The following is a 15,696-nucleotide window of genomic DNA, read 5'->3' on the forward strand; positions in this document are numbered from 1 at the left end:
AAGGGATACTTAGTTTTTGACTACTGCAAGCCACTCATGGAACATGAGCAAACTACACGACCCCCCTTTAGAATTTTATGGCTAAGCTTCTCTTTCAGAGTCATTATCATTGAACTTGTGTCACTGAATTGTATTTCCCCCCAAATTCACAAGGTAACTGCTAGCTCCTGTTCTTTTTAATCTGGTTCCTTTTAATCTCTTGATCCTTATCTGTTTATAGCCCACCTTTTTACCACAGATATGAAAGAGTTCCTTTTACTGAAAAGCACTTTCTGGAACCAAAACTCCTAGTGGAGCTTTTTCAGAACCACTCTGTGAAAACACCTGAAAGGTGCCTGCTCAAAGCAAATGCCCATAAATAGTTGTTGACTCAAAGGTTGAATAAGGAATCCAGAGACTCAGGAGTATTTTCCCTAAGTAACAAATTATTAAAACTAAAATTAAGTAACTCAATAAAATGTGAAACATTAGATCTTTTTTTTTTAAAAAAAACAAGTGTTTCTAATACTTCTTTTGGAAGGCTCAACGTTTTCAGTGTTCTATGAAATATGAGAAAATGTCCATCACTTGGAAGCCTCTTCTGCCATTTCTATTCTTGTAGAACAGCTATTTGGGACCCTTGTTTAAGTGTCTTGACTCCAAGTACAATGAGCTGCAATAAAGACACTTAGCAGGAAATGAAGGCAGTAAACGCTGAGCCCATCTCTGGCTGTTATCAAACATGGACCACATCCAACACACGTCAGGAATTACATCCCTAATTACAGCAGGTGCATAACCTGAGGCTTAAAGAGACATGAAATTTACCAAAGACACAGCCACCACAAGACCATACATTTTTCTACTGCCTGAAAGGGATGTGGCAGGTATGTATTCAGACTTTTTGTCTATCAAAGGAACTAAAAGTTCCAAGAACTTAGAGAGAGAGAGAGAGAGAGAGAGAGAGAGATTCGTACCTGATCTGCTGTGAGCAGAGGCTCCTCACTGATTCCAGAATAATGTTCACTCTTCTCATTGAACTCTTCCTCTCCTTTCTCATGGATCTGAAAGAGGTGTGGGGTGGGGGATGGAATTCTGATTGACCATCAGCAGAACTAGGATCCTCTCCAGTCTCTAGAATAGATGACACTGACAGAGGCCACTCTGGCCATCCCCTGTGTAAAGAGAAAATCTGAAGAGGTGTGCAGAGTTTCATCCAATTCCAAGCGTACCCTGTCCACACAGCACGCATCACTGGGTCCAGCTTAGAAAAAGACAATAAGGCGTGTGTGGCCGGCACCATTCCGACCCATGGGGAAAAGAACTGTTCTTTAACCGACAGACAGGTCGTTTTTACATGAACAAGGAACCTTCCTGAGGTGAGTAACAATGGCAACCAACTCCTGCAGCAAAGGCACACTTGTTTATATAAGGAATTTCAACCTGGGGATCAGTTTCCAGATTTTATTTTATTAGGCATTTAAAGGGGTGGGCTGTTCCAGTGCAAATAATCATGTTTTTAAAATTTGATGAAATGTCATCGTGTCATTGGAATCTAGGCATGGTGTCGTAGCTGATGAAGGATGTACAGAAGCTCCGTTGGACATGCCAACGGAACAACCTAAGCACACCAACCAAAGGACAGACTCCACAGCAACAGCACATACTGAAACATTTGCCACGTGTCTCCAGATTTCCATCATCCCAAGTAAGGCTCTGAAAGCTCCCAACCCTTGAGATTCTAAATGTAGAAGTCCAGCAAGGTATTCACAGCATATCTGACTTTACTGTCCGTGTCCCAAGCGGCCATAGCCTGGTATTGATGTTCAAAACCTGCACAGGATAAGCCCCTAAACCACCTAACAAGCTGTCTGTGTCCAGGAGTCTCGTTTGAAAGTCATTTAGGGTCTGGCAGGAAGTGCCTCAAGGAAATCTTCCTGCAGACACCTGTCATCCAGGAATCAATTTCACTTGCGCACCAACAGCTGGCATGCTGATCTCCCTCTTTCCTGGGGATTACACTTTTCCTGTTCTAATTAGCACCCGCAGGAAACATCCCAGTTCCAATCCAAGCAATCATGTCAGAGGGAGTCCATCCTCAGAAACTTCTCCCCTCTTCCTTGAACTCCACCTTGGCAGGTACCCCCAACAAAACACATCACCTTCTAGCTACATTTGCTTAAAACCGGGACTATGTTATAAAGAAAACATCAAATATATCTCAAAGGCCCTCTGCTCTCAACCTGGATAAGGGGTAGGACAGGGAGGTAATGGGATTATTTGAGGGGTTTTGTGCCAGATGGCGACATCTATTTCTGCTGTCGAACCCATATGCTCCTCTCTCCGCCAAGTCCACCACCTGTGGTACCCGCCTGCTTTCTGCAGCTCCCCACTGTGCAGAAGGAAACTCCTGTAGCCACGGTTTGTTCACAACTACTCTCATATGGCAGAACTTTCTTAGGGCTAGAAAGTCCTGTGGTAGAAGTTAGGCTCATGCTGGGAAACAAAGTTTTCTTTTCTGTTTGGATTATTTTTTATAAGCATCTGACAGCCAGTGTTAGTCTATAACCAGAATTTTTTTCATAGTAATTCGATTTTTTAAATGGAATATTTACATTTTCTGAGATGTGGCCAATTTTAGCGAGTTTACCTCACTGGCTGTTAATACTGCATCTTTCAACTACACCATCGCCCTTCCCAAGTCCTCCCTCTGAGCTCCCGGTGAAGGCAGGGGAGAGCTTTTAGGCATAGACCCTTCTTGCTGTTCAGACATTAGGGAAGCCAGGCAGCGGCATGGATGATTCCTAGTTAGAGCCTTCTCTCCCCTCTGGTACAAAGCCTGCTGGTTTGATTTTTCAGGCATGGGTAAAACGAGATTTGAAAATGAATTATAAGCTTGTGAAAGTTACCATGAGTTCGTCGTATCGTGGGAGCTATACCTAACCCGTATGTTCTCAGATCTCAGAAGTCTGCCGCTACAAAACGAAATAAAATAAAAGGAGACACATGCACAAAGTCCTCCCGAGAAAGCCCTGGCCCCTTCCCTCTTCCCCACGTGGATCTCTGCCATCCTCTGCTTTCACTGCATCTGCCCTGTCCCTCTCCTTTTCTCCTCACTCTGTAGCTTTTGTTCTGGTTCCCTCATCTTCCTCACCCTCTCTAAGCCTGGTCCCATGTTTTGCCTCTATCTAGTGGACTCTATTCTGCTCTTGTCACTTCTCAACAAGCCCTCTTTCCTTTCAGTGCTGTTTACAGACTCCCTCCCTTCCCTCCATTCCCAGGACAGCATCTTGTACAGAGTGTGGAAAGCTGGTGAGAAAGATTTTGGAAAATGACAGCATTTACGTATATTGATAACAGTATTCGTCATATATATTCATACACATAGGTATACGGACGAGTGTATGAATACTCTTATTCTTAATATATGACACATGCAGAGAAACGACTGCAGGGAGTTCTTTAGCCTCTTGTGTGGAAACGAGAAGGCTGTCAAATTGGGGCTGAATTTCTCTGTAGACTAAATCTTCAAGTTGTCTCCATATTATTGAAGTGAACTATGGCTCTTCCAAGAAAAAAACCTCATTCTTCTGAGTGACTTCTTCCCAGAATTGAGAATAGAAGACCAAGATCCAGAAATGAGCCTGGCCATACTATTCAGCAAGCTGCTTCCTCCTCCTGCTTTCGGTAAACGGTGTGCCTTTAGGGCTGTAACTTGGTCACTTAAAGCTTAAAAATAAATGCAGAGACTCTTCCCTGGAGACTATGAGAATGCTAAATCTAGGTGCACGGGAGTCTGAGTGAGAATTAAAATGACATCAAGTTCTTGTGTCCAATAATGCCTATTAACCAGTGTTGTTTGTTAAAGCATTCCAGATGATGCCATTCACAGGAAAGGGAATTTCTACTGCACGATATTTCCCTCCCCTTACCACGATTGTTTCACATGGGTGGTTGTCTTCTTGACCAAATTTAAGAGATAGCGATACATTTTCACCTCCAGTCAAAAAGTAAAAGAAGGAGAAAAAAATCACCAATATGTACCCAGCCCAAGGAAAGGGCAACTTAACCCATCTGTGTGGGTTAAGTCAGTGCTTCTATATCCCCAAAGGGAGATGCACCAGAACACAGCAAACAGCACGTGGCAACAAATACTTGTTGAAAGAAGGAATGAAAAGCAGAGGACTGAATGGCAATACTATCACCTCCTATATCCCAGCTCCACAGATAAATGAGCTGCTTATTCACCTGAAAACAGAAGGATGTAACTTACTGTCCTAGACTCCCATTTCCTCTTGTCTAAGAGAACCACCATCTGCTATCAATTAAAGTTACAGGGATAAAAGAGACCACCTTTTACATCAGTCAGGAACAGAATAGGTTCATTAACTGAAAAACCCAATTAAAAGTGGAGAATTGTGAATAATAATCATACATACATACATAGCTCAAGCAGATTATTTTGACCTGAAAACATAAATGTACATTTATTCATTCACCAAGCGCCTAACGTAAGGCCAAGGCCTTTTCTTCCATCATGGGCCTCCGAGTAGAATTTCATGTAGTCTTTCTTGCATCATCCACATTACAACACAACTTTTGTTTCCTGTTTCTGTTTTTGAACAGTAGAAGGAAGGTACGTGGGAGATTGAGCACACGCAGTTATCTCCTGAAACTCTGCTAAAGTGAGAGTAAAGAGATCAAAAGAGAATATCCCACAGGGACAGAGAGAACTGGAGAAAAGACAACAGCAAAAGAGATGCTAGAGGGCTTCCCTGGTGGCGCAGTGGTTGAGAGTCCGCCTGCCGATGCAGGGGACACAGGTTCGTGCCCCGGTCCAGGAAGATCCCACATGCCGCGGGGCGGCTGGGCCCGTGAGCCATGGCCGCTGAGCCTGTGGGTCCAGAGCCTGTGCTCCGCAACGGGAGAGGCCACAACGGTGAGAGGCCCCAGTACCGCAAAAAAAAAAAAAAAAAAAGAGAGATGCTAGAGAGCAGATGCCAACCTAGCATCCACTAAAAAAAAAGGTACAGCTATACAAAGAGGTATAACTAAAATTCCAAAGGTAAATATAAAATGCAATAGCAAAAAGTATTCGATTAACCCAAAAGAAGGTGAAACAGAGGGACAATAACCACAAAAACCCAGATGGAACACATAGAAATGCAAGATGGTACACCTAAACACAAAATAGTAATGTTATGTTAAACGTTAATGAAATAAATGCTATGCAAGTGAACTAAACACAATAAACTAAAAAGCACAGATTATCATTGTCAGACTGAATATAAAAGACCCAACTACATACAATCTATAAAAGACACATTTTAAAGACGCAGATAGATGAAAAGTAAAAGGATTGAAAAAAATGTATACCTAATAGCATAAGAAAGCTGTTGTGGTTAAATTCATATCAGACAAAGCAGATTTCAAAACAAGGAGTATTACCAGAGATAAAGAAGGATATTTCATAGTGATAAAAGGGTCAATCAGGAAGACATAACAATAGTAAAAGTGTATGCGGTTAATAACAGAGCTTCGAAATATATAAAACAAAAACTGACAGAACTGAAGAAAGAAATAGACAAATCCAGGGTAATAACTGGAAATTTTTAACACTCTTGTCTTGATAATTGATAAAATAAACAGACAAAAAATCAGAATATAAAGAATCCAACCATACTATAAACCACCTTAATCTAGTTGACCTTTTTAGAACATCACAACCAACAATTGCAAAATATACTTTCTTCTCAGTGATACATAGTACATTCACTAAGATACAACATGTGCTAGGTCATACGTCAGTCTCAATATATTTTAAAAGATTTAATTTGTACAGATTTTGTTCTCTGACAAAATTAAATGAGAAATCAATGACAAAATATCTATAAACATTCTTCTAAATAACCCATAGGCCAAAAAAGAAAGAGGAAACTGGAAAATATTTTGAACTGAATGATAATGAAAACATACCACATCAAAATTGTGGGACTCAGTTAAGGCAATGCTTAAAAGAAATTTTATTGTTTTAAGATGCTTATGTTATTACTATGGACTAAATGTTTGTGTCCTCCCAAAATTCATGTTGAAATCCTACCCCCCAATGTGATGGTATAAGGAGGCCTTGGGGAGGTGCTGGGGAGGGTGGAACCCTCATCAGTGGGAGTGTGTTTCTATAAAAGAGGCTCCACAGAGCTCCTCTGTACCATGTGTCCTGTGAGGACATAGTCAGAAGTTGACAGTCTGCAAGCTGGAAGAGACCTTTTACCAGAATCAACCATGCTGGCACCCTGATCGTGGATATCCAGCCTCCATAACTGTGAAAAGTAAATTTCTGTTGTCTATAAGCCACCCAGTCTGTCGTATTTTGTTATAGAAGCCCAAATAGACTAAGATCATTTTTTTAAAGTTTAAAATATGACATAAGCTTCCACTTTAGAAGCTTAAAAAATAAAGGGTGAAGTAAAACCCTATTTTAAATACAAAGAAGAATACAATCAAGTTAAGGGAAGAAATCAACATACTAGAATATGAAAAAACACAGAGGAAAAAAAAACTGGTTCTCTGGAAAGATTAATAAAAGTGATAAACCCAAAAACAGACTGATGAGAAGGGGATGAGGGAGAGGGACAGAGGAGAGAGAAAACACAAATCAACAATAACAGTAATTAAAAAGGGAACATCACTATAGATCTTACTAACATTAAAAGAATGAGAGAATATCATAAACAATTTTGTGGTCAATACTATGACTTAGATTAAATGAATAAATTCCTTAAGAAACACACTTTACCAAAATCATCTCAGGAAGAAGTGGAAAATCTAAATAGCCCAATATCTTTTTTTTTTTTTTTTTTTTTTTTTTTTTTGGTACGCGGGCCTCTCACTGTTGTGGCCTCTCCCATTGCGGAGCGCAGGCTCAGCGGCCATGGCTCACGGGCCCAGCCGCTCCGCGGCATGTGGGATCCTCCCGGGCCAGGGCACGAACCCGTGTCCCCTGCATCGGCAGGCGGACTCTCAACCACTGTGCCACCAGGGAAGCCCAGCCCAATATCTATTAAAGGAGTTGAATCTGTAATCAAAAACTTTCACGGAGAAAACCCCTGGTCCAGATAGTTTCATTGGTGTAGTCAATCAAATATTTAAGGAAGAAATAATACCAATATAACACAAACTCTTTCAGAAAATAGAAGCAGAAAAATTCCCAATTCACCATATGACATTACAAGAAAAGAAAATTAAAAAGAAAGATTCCTCATGAACACAGATGCAAAAATCCTTAATAAAATATAAACAAATCAAATCCCACATTATGTGAAAAGGATATCTATCACAACTAAGTGGGATTTCTCTTAAAAATGAAAGGTTGGTTTAATATTTGAAAATCAATTAGTGTAATTCATCACATTAACATTGATCTACATACATAAATTGTTTTATAGATTTAATACAATCACAGTTGAATGTCCAGCAAGTTTCTTTGTACAAATTGATCAGGTGATTCCAAAATTTATACAGAAATGCAAAGGACCTAAAATAGCCAAAGCCACTTTGAAAAAAAAGAACAAAGTTGAAAGTCTTATGCTTTATGGCAAGACATTATTATAAAGCTACAGTAATGAATAGAGCATAATATTGGCATTAAGATAGACACATATATCAGTGAAACAGAACAGAGAATTCAGAAATATATCCACACATTTAGGTCAACTGATTTTCAACAAAGGTGCCAAGACAATTCAATATGGAAAGGATATTTCCAATGAATTATACTAGAACAACTGGATAGCCATACACATGAACCCTGACATTAACCTCACACCATATACAGAAACTAACGTGAAGTGGATCATAAACTATATAAGAGCTAAAACTACAAAACTTCTAGAAGGCTTAAGAAAACACTCTTAGTGACCCTGGGCTTGGCAATTTCTTAAGTACTACATAAAAAGCACAAACTATTAAACACAGATGAATAAACTGGACTTCATCACATTTAAAAAACATTTGCTCTTCAAATGTACTGTTAATAAAGTTAAAAGACAGTCCATAGACAAGAAGAAAATATTTGTAAAACATACAACAGAAAAAGGACTATACCTAGAATATATGTGTTAAAATAAGTAAACAAAGAGGCTATTAGACTGAGATGACTTGAATGCTTCAGGAGTCTCCTAAGCAAACCAAAACCTCTAATGCCTCAAGGTGAAGAACTCAAACCAAAGGACAGCCACTCACAAACAGCCACCCAGACTTTTCCAGATGATGCAACCACTCAAGCTACAGCCAATCAGATAATTTCCTTCCTTTGCTTCCACCTCTTCTCTGTAAAAGTCCTTCCTCTAGCTCCTGTCGATGGAGCACTCCTACCCACTTTGGGTTTGGCATTGTCTGATTCGAACAGATTTTTGCTCAGGTAAACTCTCAGAAATTTAATATGCCTCATTTTATCTTTTAACATGAGGAACTCCAATGACTCATTACTAAGAACACAAACAGCCCACTAAGAAAATGGGCAAAAGATCTGAACAGGTACTTCACCAAAGAAGATGCATGGTCTGTGAATAAGCACATGAAAAGATGCTTAACATCATTTGTTACCAGGAAAATGCAAATTAAAATAAGATACTACTATATACCCACTCAGATGACTAAAATCAAAAAGGCTGTCCAGGGCTTCCCTGGTGGCGCAGTGGTTGAGAGTCCGCCTGCCGATGCAGGGGACGCGGGTTCGTGCCCCGGTCCAGGAGGATCCCACATGCCGCGGAGCGGCTGGGCCCGTGAGCCATGGCCGCTGAGCCTATGCGTCCGGAGCCTGTGCTCCGCAACGGGAGAGGCCACAACAATGAGAGGCCTGCGTACCACAAAAAAAAAAAAAAAAAAGTGAAAAAGACACTTACAATATGACTCAGACATCCCACTCATAGGTTTTTACCCAAGAGAAACAGAGACACGTCCACAAAAAGACTTATACGAGAATGTTCATAGTAGCTTCATTCGCAATATTCAAAAGCTGGAAAAAAACCAAATGTCCATCAACATGTGAATGAATAAGCAAATTATAGTATATCAATATAATGGAACACTACTCAGCAATAAAAAGGAATGTATGTAGATACATGCAATAAAATAGATGAATATCTAGATAATTATATTGAGTTTTAAAAATCAGACCGAAAAAAGAGTACGTGCTGCGTGATTCCACCTATACAAAATTCTAGAAAATGCAAACTAATCTATGATGACAGCAGCTAGTTGCCTGAAGATTGGGGGGTGAAAGGGAAGAGTGATGGACATGCAGACATGCTCACTATCTTGATTGTGGTGATGGTTTCACAGACGTATATGTCAAAACCTATCAAACTGCACTCTTTAACACGTGTTGTTTATTGTATGCCAATTATCCTTCAGTAAAGCTATGATTAAAAAGGAAAAGTAATATACCATGACCAAGTTGCCTTTAATCTCAAGAATGCAAGGTTGATTTAACATTTGAAACTCAATTCATGTAATTCATTACATTGACATAATAAAGGAGAAAACCATATAATCATCTCAATAGAGGCAGAAAATGGAAATAATTCATCTTCAGAGAAATAACAAGCAACCATGCCACAATTTAAAGTCATGAGCTTCCAGGTCAAAAGGGCCCATGGATTATAATTCATCTGAATGAAAAAATAAAGCTCACTCTGAGGCACATTACTGTAAAAGAAATGAGAAAGGAAAAAGAGAATATTCTGAAAGCTTCTAGAGAGAACCAAAAGAGAGTCACATAGAAAAGACAAAGAATCAGAATGGATTCTAAATGGGGCTTCTCAATCGTCACTGAAAGCTGGAGGAAAAGATAATGATGGCTTTGCAATTCTGAGTAAATATTCACTTGCAGCCTAAAATAACTCTATCAAGTCAAATTTTCAATCAAGAGTATGATGGGAGAATAAAGACACTCTCATCTATTCTAACAAATATATTCCTCTCTACCCTTTCTCAAGAATACACTGAATTTTTTTCACCAAAACAAGGGAACATACCCAAAAAAATAAAAGCATGGCAGTCAGAGGACAGGAGAGAGAGACATGAAGATTTCCCAGGACAGCAGCTGTGCACCAGATCTAGAGTACAACCACATTAGTTTATAGCAAAAAGATGGAGGGTACTAGTTTGGATTTTTTTTTTTGATTGAATTGAAAGACTATCTGATTTTTTAAAAACATATTTTGAGATGTAGAGTTCACTCAGAGTTTGGGGTTGAACTAATGATAGATATACAGGAAGCTAAGCAAATGAAAAAACAAGGCAATTCTTCACTCCAGGTTAAATAAGAAGTTGTACAAGAGAGGAAATATTCTTATAGAACACTACATGATTCAGCAAGAAATAGTATTTACACAGTTACCCTAGTGTGTACTTGTAATATTGATTTAATTGGTGACAAGGGGGAAGGCCAAATGTGAGTATTTGAGGTGATGCGAGAGACTTAAATCTTATCTTCCATAATGGACAACAGCCAAAATTATTCATTTTAGATAATCAAAGAAGTAGTAACATAAATGTGTTATTTAGAAAATTGTAGGTACCCGCCAAAAGAAACAGCTATAAGAAGTCAAAGTGGTTGCCTCTAATGGAGCCAGGAAAGATAAGTCAGAGACTGCTGTTTATATTTTTTGTTGTCTCGTATTATTTTAAAAATATTATTTGACTTTTAAAATTACACACATGTGTTACTTTGATTTTATAAAAGCAAAAATGACTGTCTTTGCAGTCATAACCCTACAGTTTCCATAACATTTCATGACATTAGTTACAGTCACAAGGACAAGCATGAACAGGTTTGGGAACAAACACAACTGATTCTTGGCAATGAATTAAGTGGAAGAAGAGATAAGACTTCCCAGAGAGAAGCCTACCAGTCGTGTTCATGCCGCATGCCAAGGGCTTTCGGTTGGCATGTTTTACAGAAGGAATACAGAGCACTGGTTATATAGCAAGTCGTTTAAACTGATGTCAGTGAAAAGAGCTTCTACTGTAATGAATCCAGATAATAAAGGAGGCTAAAATAAAACAACCTTCATCCATCCACTTTTGCTACGCCGTCCATTTCCCGTGGGTCAGATGGAGAATATTCTACAAGGAGCAGAGCTCAAGATCATCCTTCTCAGGGTCATTCAGTTTGCCCTGAAATATTAACCCTCTTGAGGGAAATCTGCAAATGAGGATAAATTAGAGTCCTTTTGAAGGGTAGGCTATCTTATATATACTTTGGCTTAATCCACAAAATGAGTTGGAAAGGTGGCAAAGGAGATAACAAAGCAAAATTTGCCTTTTGCACCATGACGGACCTGATTTCATTTCAGTCACTAGGGTTATTCCATTATTGCCTATCTTCTCCTTTGCATTTTGGGTAAGTACTAAACACGATCTATATAAGTACCGCAAGAGAAAAAAAGCGCTCGGGAGTTCAAAACAGGACCTGAGACATCCCACACCCATGCTAAGTAGGGTTGAAGCAAATCTCTTTGTTTCGAAGTCTATTCTTGTGGTTTTAAGTATTTTGGATGGCTAAGTATTAGAAGAATTAAAAAGGGTATTCAGCCACCTTTTCAACAAATCGGCCAATTGCTGATCTCTTTGCTGTGCTATTTCGGCCAATGATCTGCAGAAATGTCGTCCAGTAAGGGAAATCTGGTTCTCGCTCTTCCTTGGACTCAATCCTGGAGCACCTAGAAAGATCAGATCCACCTCCCACCCTCATTTGCTGTGCGCACAGGATTGTGACAGCCCTTCCTGATAAGAAATTGTCAAATTTCCTTTATAAGTGAAACTAGAAGACAAAGCAACGTAGAAACAGGCTTTTAGCAAGGACAGAGCCCTTACGTGATTTAGCTTTCTATATGTATATTCAGCTAGGAGGGGCAGTTTGGATATTCTGAAAGGTCACGTTCCATAACCTATGCAAGTCAACTCAAACTACGTCTTCTCTTTACTTTTTCAGAAGTCTGTAGGCTACTTTCCTCTTCGGCATCAGTAACCACAGACCGTGACTCAGGTCCAGCCATATAAGTGCCTGTTTAATGAGTTTCATAAAGAATTCCTCCCCGTTGCATGGTCACCTCACTATTATCTGGGTCCCCACTCTGGCCATTAGCCAGGCCCTGAGCTGGTCACAAGTCTGTCAACACTTTTTGATGGGACTGAACTGTCCATCTTAGATGGGAAACCCTGATTTTTTTTTTTTTAACCATCATTATTCCAACACAAAAAAAGCCCATTATATTCACTCTCCTCTCTTACTTCAGATCACCTTATTTTGCATGTTGTAGGCCGACGATGAGCAACAGAAGTGATCTGCATTTACAGTCTTTACAATCACTCCAATCACCTCATATACCCTGGATGTCCCCCTTCATCTTATTTTTCACTTCCTCCACAACTCCTACTTTCCCAGCAATGATGTCGAGCTTCAATACATAGTGGGGAAGACTGTTGCATTACTGAATGTTTTTCTAACTGGAATCCACAGCTTCTCAAGCCCTGCTAAGCTGGGGGCCCCAGAGAGGTACCTCAGTTTCAGAGCTGTTGCCATTCAGAGCCTCCACGTTTGGGTCCCTCCAGTCTTCTGAGAGTGAAGGGATGTAATTGTCTGTCAGAGCATCCCAAACCCTGTAAACAAAGAGAAGCTCTCATTAGCACACATCTGTGGCCTGGCCTGGCCTGGAGGAAGGAAGAGCTGGGCCAGGGGAGGAGAGAGGCTTCTGTGTGTGCCAGGCTGAGATCATCTGCCTTCCAGCATGCAGGAGCGAAGTAGCTTCAAAACTGAATTTCAGGCATTACCAGGAGAGAAGGAGCCAAGAGAAGAGACCCTGGCCAGGAGCCTCAGTGCCAAAGGTGTTTGCTTAAGAGAAGAGGAATTTCTCACCATTGAGAAACCAATGGTAGCGTCTACAAGTAAAACACCTCTGGCAACAGATAAACTGCCCCTGAAACTAAATCTGCCCCTCAACCAAATGGCTCCTGTCTCACGAACTTAAGAAATGTCCATGTTTCCTTTTTTATGGGCAGAGAAGAATGAGAAGGGGAGGGAGGAAGAGAGAGATTGATCTGGGCAGATTTTCTGGCTGAATCTCATTAAGATCAGGGTCAGGCTTCCCTGGTGGCGCAGTGGTTGAGAGTCCGCCTGCTGATGCAGGGGACAGGGGTTCGTGCCCGGGTCCAGGAGGATCCCACATGCCGCAGAGCGGCTGGGCCCGTGAGCCATGGCCGCTGGGCCTGCATGTCTGGAGCCTGTGCTCCGCAGTGGGAGAGGCCACAACGGTGAGAGGCCCGTGTACCGCAAAAAAAAAAAAAAAAAAAGATCAGGGTCATTGTCTAGTTTATATATACAGCTGGCCCTTGAACGACGCGAGTTTAAACTGTGAGCATCCACTTACATGTGGATTTCTTTTCCAATAGATATTGTAGTACCAATATTTTCACTCTAACTAAGTGTGGAGGAAAGTTTGTGTTCGATTAGAGATCACAATATGTGGACTTAAAAGAAGTAGGCTTTGAGTCCTGCTTCTATTCAAATTGTTTCAGCTTATTGCCCTTGTGGTTTACTAATTCCTTTGTTTTTGAGGCAGAAACAGCAGGAAATGGATTTTTCAAATACCCAGGGGGTCAGCACCCTTAATCCCCCATGCTGTTCAAGAGTTAACTGCCTGCAATCTAAAAGGTCAAGAATTAATTCCTTGACATCTAACGTAGGTAAGGGGATGATGCCAGTGCTATTAAAAGTTACTTATTACCCAAAATGTTTTAGGGATCCCAGGGTGGCACAATCCTGTCCTCTAGCAATGTAGAGTCTAAGTGTGCCCTGTCTCTATCATGGAGACTCCAAAGAAAATATATGAAAGGAACCAATAAATACACCACTGTCTACACAATTAGCTTTTAGTGGGGGAAGATGGGGTTCCCTTTATTACGTTTCTTTTTTAAAGTTCTGATAGGTACATTATAGGAAAGGGTATTCTAGAATTCTTTTCGCTTAACTCACTTATTTCAGAAAGATTTTCTTGGGGAAAAAAATGGGGAGGGGTTTGGGGAAAAGCCCAAAGTCACAAACTCTCACACACAGGAAAATGAATAAATTAGTCAACACTAAGAGATTAATGTAAATCAGTAAACCAAGCTCCTAAAATAATGAATGCCGTCCATGGAAGCCAGCGGCACTTGAGTTAATATTAGGTAATGAAATAATGAGGGCTCAGTGCAATCTCCTTCAGGTGCCTATGCACATCAAACATGAATGATACCTGTGAAACAAGGTATAAGAAGGTACAGTTTATTTAGATATACTAATATAAGGTAAGGGTCATTTAAAAATAAGCAACTATGTACACATAGGAGCAAATCCAAAACATGACAAAGTATGGTGTAAGATGCTGAAAAGATAAGTGCACATTTTATATATATAGCAAGATGTGTATATATATATGTGTGTATATGTATATATTTATGTATATTTCAGAGCACAGACACTTGAAATCAGATACATAAAATGGGGGAGGGGAGTGTTCTTAACATATATAAAATCTGGAATGACATATGACATATGGGTATATAATCAAGGAGATTTTCCTAGCGCACAATGCACACAATTTGGTAATAAAAAAAGCAACTCAAGAAAACACAATATAATGGCACTGCTTTGGTTATCCACTTATTCATTTTTTGTAGTACAGTTACAAGAAGGCACTTGGAGAGACCTCATCAAGTGTTCATTCGACATCTCTTCAGCAGGATTTCAGTCTACGTCTTAAACAGGGGTGATAATCCCGTTTCCATCAAGCACTATTAGAGCTTCATTAATCCAGCCTAATTCTAAATCCAAGTCTCATTAGCGTTCTAAAGCCAAGAGGCAAATATGCTTTGCTGTCTCCAAAAGTCCCAGCGCCACACCCACTAGGAAGGTCAGCAGTCGAGTCCTCCGTGCCTCACTGCATTACACTCTCTGCGTCGAGAATGAACAACTGCATGCAGGCACTGACCTTCAGGTCTGACCCTGCAGCAGGCGCCTGGAAAAATAAAATTCAGCAAAGCCCAAAACAGGCAGGAGCCTTTTGTACCTCTCCTAGATAGGATGGAAGCTGGAACCTTGAACGGACCGCACACTTTCCAATGACCTTGAAACTGTTTATATCCTTAAACTGACAACTGGAGACTGCCTCCAATCATTTAGGGTGGCAACTTTTCTCACCTGAGCCTTCACTGACATACTCTGGATTTTACCTTCTAATTCTAGACCTTTAGTGACAATTCCCTAAACCTTTATCTCCTCGGGATATCAAGCCATCCTTTTTCTGTTTCAGGTTTTCTTCTTGCTTTCTGATGGACATACTTTTTATCCTTTGAGGTTCATAAGCAGCCTTTAATAGAACGACTCTCACCTCTCTGTCATCACTTGCACACCCTTCCCGTATTCATTCAGTGCCCATTTAACAATAATAACCATAGCAGCCAACCTTACTGAGCATTTACTATGCATAAGCCAGGCACTATCCTAAACTCTCTGTGGATTAATTCATTCACTCCTCACAACCCTATAAGGCAGATACTGAGAAAAAAACCCTGAAACACAGAGAAGTTAATTAACTCATCTAGATTCACACAGCCAGCAATGACAGAGGTTGGATTTGAACCCAGGCAATACAGCTACAGAGCCTATATTCCTAC

The 15,696-nt window shown here is 40.3% G+C and overlaps 1 protein-coding gene across 3 annotated transcripts in view; it reads right to left on the reverse strand.

Moving 5' to 3' along the window:
- FEZ1 (fasciculation and elongation protein zeta 1) overlaps window positions 1–15,696 on the reverse strand; it is a 40,360-nt gene that overhangs the window by 14,616 nt on the left and 10,048 nt on the right. For all 3 annotated transcript variants that reach the window (XM_067751472.1, XM_067751475.1, XM_067751474.1), the window contains exons 3-4: window positions 12,546–12,645; window positions 957–1,043 (exon numbers count right to left, since the gene is read on the reverse strand). In XM_067751472.1, the coding sequence (XP_067607573.1) occupies window positions 957–1,043; window positions 12,546–12,645 (187 nt within the window). The remainder of the gene's footprint in view (window positions 1–956; window positions 1,044–12,545; window positions 12,646–15,696) is intronic.

This window comes from Pseudorca crassidens, chromosome 9 (assembly GCF_039906515.1).
Source record: "Pseudorca crassidens isolate mPseCra1 chromosome 9, mPseCra1.hap1, whole genome shotgun sequence".
NCBI lineage: Eukaryota > Metazoa > Chordata > Mammalia > Artiodactyla > Delphinidae > Pseudorca > Pseudorca crassidens.